At 30.8% G+C, this 8,403-nt stretch overlaps 1 protein-coding gene across 1 annotated transcript; it reads right to left on the bottom strand.

The window, feature by feature from the left end:
- Positions 1-2,224: 2,224 nt before the first annotated feature.
- LOC123654948 lies at positions 2,225-7,302 on the bottom strand. Its single transcript, XM_045590801.1, has 6 exons — positions 7,165-7,302; positions 6,228-6,276; positions 5,595-5,701; positions 4,745-4,828; positions 3,328-3,434; positions 2,225-2,996 (listed from the first exon to the last, which is right to left on the bottom strand). Exons 1-6 carry the CDS (start codon positions 7,189-7,191, stop codon positions 2,792-2,794), a joined length of 579 nt encoding a protein of 192 aa, XP_045446757.1. The 5' UTR covers positions 7,192-7,302; the 3' UTR covers positions 2,225-2,791.
- Between the last annotated feature and the right edge of the window lie 1,101 nt (positions 7,303-8,403).

The following is an 8,403-nucleotide window of genomic DNA, read 5'->3' as shown; positions in this document are numbered from 1 at the left end:
AATTTGTGAATTAACTACTCATATTTTACTACTAAATATCATGGTTTTAGGTTTCCAACGAATATTTTAATAGACGAATATTTTTTTGAATGGGTAGCTGCTTTACGACTGAGCCGAAATGAACTACAACGACAGCCATTCTCATCTAGTTGGTTTGTTCAAACCATTTTGATAAAGCTGACATGTACAGTACAAAACGTGGATTTCGCAGAGTACCATCAAGTACATACTGCTACTTACTACTACGTATTTTAATGTTATATTTTTTGTTCTAGGACCTACCAGATGAGTCTAAATCAGTCGTTAAACAAGATTCGATCTTTGATACACCTAGAAAACATAAACTAATAGAAAAGTTAAAAAAACAGGAACTTAATTTAAAAAAAAAATGTAAAAAAAATTAAATAATTACAGCAAAGAGTTAGACGTCTTTAAAACAGGAACTTGCCCTTCAGAGGAATCATCAATTACTTAAAAACCCAATTTTCATTGACACAGATTTATATAATTCATTAAATCAAAACATGGCTGCAATAGATTTATTTAACAATTTGAAGCGAAAAAAGGAGTAAATATATTTAAAACTATAAACAGGTTTTTATTTCCACATACCCATTTTACCTATATTAAATTAATTGTTTAATAAAAATTTTAGGGACTTTTTTTAAAAAGTGTCAACACTTCACTCACTCACACATCTTTAAAAAAGTGGCTTCACTTTTCTGTTCTAGGTGCGTTATCTATATTTTTTACTTTATCTATGGATCATATATTAAAAATATCGTGTTGCCTGCCATTATTTTATCATGCTTTCACTCCTCTACTGTATATTTTTTAATCCTTACAGGCTTTATTATCTGAAAGAAGATTGAAGTTTTTAAGCGACGTGCATGAACGCACTTTTTGCTGTGATGAAAATCTTCTTTATACCTTTCCTATACTTCTATACCAAATATTTTTCTGTCGAAGCTGTCTTTGGAACTTAATGCTAGGAGCTTAGGGTGTGACTATAAGAGTGCTTAAAATCGTGCTAACTCATATTATTTGCCTCTACACATACTTGTATATACTGAACCACATTACACATTTAATTTATTTTAAGAGCAATCTTCCAGCTTAATAATATTGCTATTATAGTTTCAAAAACAATAAATATATTGGAAGGTAATTTAATTATTTGAAAAATTAATTACAGTTCTTAAAAAAGGCGTTAATTTTAATATGTTATAATTTGTTTATATTAGGTCGGGGAAGAAATGGATACGCGATACTTCGTAGTTTTCTTTTAGTGAGTTCATGTGGCACCCATAAATCGGGCTTTTTTGAATAGCCAACCTTTTTCAAATGGGTCAAAACTATTTTATGGTCAATCTCCAAATCTTCAGCTACCTCCCTTCACTTTTTCAAAAATGTCGTAACGTTTATCCGTAACTGGGCCACCAGAGTCAAATGGATCGGTGATATCAAAATTTCCTGATTAAATACGCTTAAAGTAATTTTGTGCTACTGTTACTGACTCTGCATTAGGTCTATAAGCGTATTTTTTTTCCCGGCTTGAATAGCATTTTTCTCCACTTTGAAAGAAAACTTTAAAATGTACCGAATTGTTTCGTTGGATTAACCCATTTTAGCGGCCAGAAAGCGTTTTTTACTTTTAATTTCATTTTTAAAATGTTATCTTTTTATGGCTTCAAAACCATCAGGTTTTGAAAATTTAATTAAAATTAAAATTAAAAAAAAAATTAAACAAAAAAGGTTTTTTTGTAACTTTTTACCAGAAAATTGGAAAAGACTTTTCCCTGACCTATTGCTATAATATTTTTTTTTTATTTTTGAAAACTTTATTCGTTTGTGTGAATGTGCTATCAATTTTTAATTTGAAGTGTTATGGTATTGTTTGTTTTCTACATTAAATAAAATGTAATTTTTTGTCCGTCTAAGATCATATTTAACTCCAACTACGATAGTTGCGATAGGCCACAGCAGGAAATATCTTGAAAGTTGCCTGAATGGATTACTTACCTCAACCTTACAGAATATTACAGCTTAATAATGAATAAGGTAGCCAGAGCTCCTGGAGAGAGTTGAGGGTAGTGGTGTCGGCAATGCGCTTGCTATGGCTTCTAGTATTACAGGCATCCATAGACTGTGATTACTGACTTGCCCTCAAGTGGACCATACGCTTGTTTGCTTACTTTATGGTATAAAAAAATAAAAGATTATCTAATCGTGAATCAGTATATTTTAGTCGCTAATAATTTGTGACTTTGTTGATAAACTTAAACATCAGTTTACTAAGTTTATCTCTATTGTGTAATACAGGGATGACACAATGACCTTGACAGAATACATTGCTTATAAACACTATCCAAACAATTGTTTTTTTTTAATTGATTGTTCTCAAGTATGAGTACATACTATTTTATATGTATATATTATATACTATAATATAAAATTTTTCATTCAACAAATTTGGTCACTCAAAAATAATTATTTCTAGATCTAGAGTTTAGTAAAATAGAACAAGGAATCAACACAGTGTACGTACATGACTATATTAGTAAGCGGATAGAAAACAATTAAATTAAATTACTAAAAACTAAGTTCACTTTCGCTACTCTTACTTATTCATTTGTGAGTATTCTAAAGTAAGGAAAATTCCAACAAAATAAATAATACTCAAGCAATTTTGGTAAATAAATTTCCTTTTATAATTTACTTATAAAAATAAGTAATATTTTGGTAAAACTAGCTTCTCCGCAGTCCTTAAAGGTTATAATCGATAAATCATTTATTTCTTAGATATACCAAATCTACTCATAAAGTCAACTGGCTTGTAATGACAAGAGCAGCACACTGGCAACTCAGCCTTAATCGTCTCAGTTTCGTTATCTCCCTTAGCGACTAACAATTCCCACACGTTAGTCTTCTGTTTGCAATAGGTCTTGTATTCTTCATAAGGCTTGAGGTCCTTGAAACAAGACGCTCCTGGGTTCCTATAAAATAAATCAAAAAAGTTCATAGAACCCCTCAAAAGTCTTTTGTGGCTATAAATCAATTCTTTAACGAATCTTATTGCTAAAATCTTTTCCAAAGTGATGATGATAATTAAAAACGTAATTAGAATACTTATGCGTACTAAGTTTTTAACTTTATTCTTAATCCTTATTAAAAAAAAATGCATGGTTTTAAATTGGACTTATATTAATGCGTAGCATCAAACATCAATTTGGTTTAATACAAATTTCAAAGAAGTCAATGTAATATCTTATGGCTTTCACGGAAATATTATAACACAATAAAATAGTGTTTAATTTTCCCCCTTACGTGCATCTCTCGATACGTATGCGTTGACTGTAGTTCTTCTCAGGAACTTGGATTACTAAACGCCACGGTTCGTCTCTCTTCGGCCTGACCCTGTAAAGGGGCTCATACTGTGGAACAAAAATTTAACTATTTTTAATACATTCACATATAAAGTTAGTTTAAAATATATACGAGTTTTATAGGAGTTTGAGGTTGAGCTGTAATAAAACGCACACTGCTCTACATTCCGAAAATTAATCAATATTTATATATGTGTATGTGTGTGCATTTATATACATTTATTATATTCTTTAAAGAAACACATACATAAATTTAAGGCAGCGGCACTCTGAGGTATATAATTATACATAACACTACATCGTAGTTATAAAAATAACATATCATTTCATAATACTAGTCTACGGACAAGAGGAAAAACGTAACGAAAACCACAATAACCCATGATTAAGAAGTTGAAATATTTCGCTTAAAAATAATTGATAATTCATTAATCGTACCTAACAAACTACCTTTATTTTTACCTTCAATCATTTGTAATGATCAAAGTTACCTGTAAAAGCGCTTGAAATAATTTTTCAATGTGTGTCACAGTAATTGTAGCACGCTTATACAGATACGGTAAATTTTTAACCAAAGCTTCTCTTTATATATATATATATATATATATATATATATATATATATATATATTGTGTGTGTGTGTGTGTGTGTGTGTCTAAATATCAGCTTTTAGTTATATTTTATGATTAATTTCGATTTCATTTCCATGAGTTGGACGACGACGTACCTAAGTCTCACAATCTAAAGAAAATCTACACACACGCAACTCGCACATATTTTAAACTACATAATTATAATGAAATAACGAAGTGGCGATATTTTGTTTCAATCTAGTATTTCATGTTTAATGGTATAGTATAGTAAGTTATTATTTAAATTGTGAAACAATATGAGTAATATACCTAATCAATATTACTTGTATTTAGTGCTGTTATACATATTTAAACAAAATTCCCTGAAATATTAATACAAACACGCACTCACATCTTTTAAACTGTCTACTGTAACTTAATTCTGCTGCCTGTTCATTTAAATTAATCTAAATACAAGTTACTATTGTGTTATTAATAGTCGCCCCATGGCCGAAATTCGACCATAATTAATTTAAATTATATTTGTGAACATTAAACAAAAATTATATATGCATGTGTAAATACATGGTAATGTGTGTGTAATGTTTTTTTCTTGATTTAGTGTATTGTTTATGCATAATTAAAAAAAAATAGCATTCTGCACTCGTCTATATAAAGTATAAGTGTGCGAAATTCTCCTCCGTACGCGCAATTTCCGTAAAAAGGGGTACAAAGTTTTTGCTTCACGTATTAATATATAGATTAGAAATATACAAATATACTTACGGTCACTTCACTTTCACAGTCAGAGTCGTCTTCACCTAACCGGTTGTTGATTTCAACTAACATTGCTGGTTGAGGCAGAACTTTCTGTAAATTATTAACTTAAATTTACCTTTAAATTTAATGTACCTTTATCTATCAAGATGTGATGAAACAAGGTAAAGAAAATACTATTAATCTTTTTTAATTTAAAATGGGTCACAGCCATGGATTGTGCAGGTTGCGCTGGCGGTTGCGGGTTCGATCCCAGCACATGACAAACATTTGTATTGGCCATACAGGTATTTGCCGTGGTCTGGGTGTTTGTGCAGTCCTTGTGGGTCTCCCCACCGTGCCTCGGAGAGCACGTTAAGCCGTCGGTTCCGGTTGTTATCATGTACACTTGATAGCGAACGTTACTCATATTAGGGATCCGCCAACCCGCATTGGAGCAGCGTGGTGAATTAAGCTCTGATCCTTCTCCTACATTGAGAAAGAGTTCTATACCCAGTTGTGGGATATTACAGGCTGAAGCGTTAAGCGTAAAATACCAATGGTTTGCTGTAAGTGTGATAAGCCTATCTTAAAATTTCAACCATTATAACTATGATTACTCATTTAAATTGTAGTTCAAAATGTAAACGATGTACAAATGAACATTGTATTACAAAAACGTAGCCCAAATATAGTAATGTTAATTATCATAATGAAAATAGATAAGAATTCGTAACTTTTTAATGCGAATTGAATTCTTCGCGATTTAACTGTGTATGAATAGTGTAGATTTTATTTCTATTTTTCCGAAGAGATGTTAACTATTTATTAATCATAGTAAGACTACGCTAAGAGTAGTAACATTTATGGATCTACTTACATAATTTTTAAAAATGTTTTTGAATTTTTCATCTGGATAGTCCTTAGGTTTAATAGTGCAGTATGTTAGGTCCTTGCACGGATCAGGAACATCGTCATTTTCAACAGCTGGAATTATAAAAGACTAATTGATAACATTTTAAAAGCTATACTATTTATATATAGCTATATTACATACTATATATAACTATATTATTTTATTATACTACTAAAGTGGTACAAAACTGTACGATACAATTATGGAAAGCAACTACCGTGGATTATGGACCTCTGCAAAACCAGGAGCATCACAAGTGCGTTGCCGACCCTACCCTCGAACCTTCCAAGGAGCCACCTCACTCACCACAGGAACACAATACCACTTCAAAGCAGTATTATTTGACTGTGATATTCTGTAAGATTGTCATACTACACTAGACTTAGATTGGTCCTAATTTTAAGCATGATATTTCATTCTGTGTGTGATTAAATCAGTTACGCAATTAAGATTTTTTTTTCAAATAATAATTAGCGTATAATCACGTAGACCGATTCATAAACACAGTAAAAAAGTTTGTATTATATATATTATATTAATATTAAATTAATATTTTGTATTAAGGAAAATATTTAAGTTAAAGTTATTGTAACTTACCGTTTTTCGTGACCGCAGCATAAGAGGTATGTAAGGTATGGGCACTGATCTGCGAAAGAGATATACATATATATAATTATTTTGAAACCATATAATTCGCTATTATACTATTTACTTCACAAGATTATCACGAGTAATATACTCGTAATATCAAGTAATTTCCGTTATAAAAAGTTAAATTTAAAAAAAAAAACTAAATGTCAATGGCATTTCGTTCCAAACAGGTTTATTGTTATGATTATAATAATTAAAATTATGAAAATAGGTAATAAATTATTTACAACTTCAATGCTAACGACTATCTTTACAATTAGATAATTGAGTCGACAGTTACTAAATTATTATTGGTTGAGTCGTTAATTTTTTTTTAAATTTATTATTTATTTAGTGTTAAACAGAAGCTGAAAGTATCAATGCAAGAAAAGAAAGACTTTCATGAATATAATCTTTATCCATTTCGTAGAAATAGTTGTATTGATATATTTAAACAACCAAATAAAATAGTTTGCAATTATTAATTTTCATCAACTCTTATAAAGTTAATCATAATACAAGAAATGTATTAGTAACAATAAACACTTTGTAACATTTTAAAATAATCACGATTCAGCCTGTAACATTCCCCAGGTGGGTATTCCTCTTTGTCCTTTTAGGAGAAGGGTCGTAGCTTTAACCACCACACTGCTCCAGTGCGGGTTGGAGCTATCCGATGTATATGATAAAAACCATGACCAACAGCTTGAAAGACCCACACGGACAAACATATAAACCGAAAAAAAAATTATATACAAATACAAGTATCCATCTCGAGCGAGAATTGAACCCGCAAACCACCGGTGTTTACGCTCGTACATCAGAACACACTACACCAGAGCGGTTGTTAAAAAACTCAAATGACATTACTTACTTAATTTAAATATTAATATTTAAAACTTACAACGAAAACGAAAGCCAGCATGAACATCGTAAGAGTTGTTGTATTTATCAAGTATGTACGAATAAATATTGTAAACTCGTCCACTCTTAAACTCGTTGTGGCCAAGCGTGTGGCCGGCGCGGGCTTATAAAACAAACTGGAGACGATTCTGTTGAATGATATAGCTTGTATGTACGTAAGATGTGGGATAATCTATTGAAACGCACACTGCGCTGGAAAAACGCTCAGTTTTACCTCTAAACGCTGGTAATAAATGTGTGATAAAACGTAAAATATTCGTAACAGGCATATTTTAACATATATTTAATGTAAACGTTTTCGTAGAAATTCTTGCAGTGTCAATAGTCTTCGTCATTAAGCTTTTTTTTGTTGGAAAATGTCAGTAATAACATATCTTAGAAAAGTGATGCAAATCAAATTATGGTTGATCTTATATTGAAATTGATAATCGGTGGATTATTTACTTACTTGAAATGCAAAAAAGATCTAACATTATAAAACATTTAATTTTTTTTCACTCTCTGTTTATATTTTGATCACTCATCACGCTGAAATTTCGTGTGATACGTGGTCATGTTACGAATCTGGATGTTAAAACTAGATAAAATTTTGCTTTTATAGATTGCGAACAGAAATATCTATAAGCCAAAGTGAAGTTCGATTGTTAAAAAGAAAATATTCTATAAACCTTTACCTGTTAGAAACTATTGTACATCAGATGGATGTACAGGTTAAATAACCGAAAAACTTTTAAATAAATCAGTATGCGTCTCTGTAGTTCGCAGTCAAAACAGGTAAAAGCGCGTGGCGTATGAATTGGACACAGAAAACCCCACTTAGGGAAACATATACCTACATAGATAACTCTTTGTTATTGTAATTGAATTTAATTTTGCATATTTTGTTACGTATAAAGTAATTGAATTTTCCTCAGGGACTATCAAGTTAGGTAAATAATTGAGAAATTTTATTTTTTGAATACTGTTCACAGTTACAATATTGTTTACTCATTTTAGTTGTGTCTACTTAGTAACCACTAGTAGTATTGAAATTTTTTGTAGTCATATATAGGTAGCTCTATCTTGTACTATTGTATTGTACGTACAACCACTCTGGTGAAGTGGTTCGAGTAGTCACTTAAAACACCGACGATGTGGTTGTGGTGTGATGTGGGGTTCGAACCTCGCTCATGGTAGATATTTGTATTTGTACACATATTCATGTCCGTTTTGCATGTCT

This window comes from Melitaea cinxia, chromosome 7, assembly GCF_905220565.1.
Source record: "Melitaea cinxia chromosome 7, ilMelCinx1.1, whole genome shotgun sequence".
NCBI lineage: Eukaryota > Metazoa > Arthropoda > Insecta > Lepidoptera > Nymphalidae > Melitaea > Melitaea cinxia.
The sequence above is the reverse complement of the archived record's forward strand: the minus strand, read 5'-3'. Positions and strand labels throughout refer to the sequence as shown.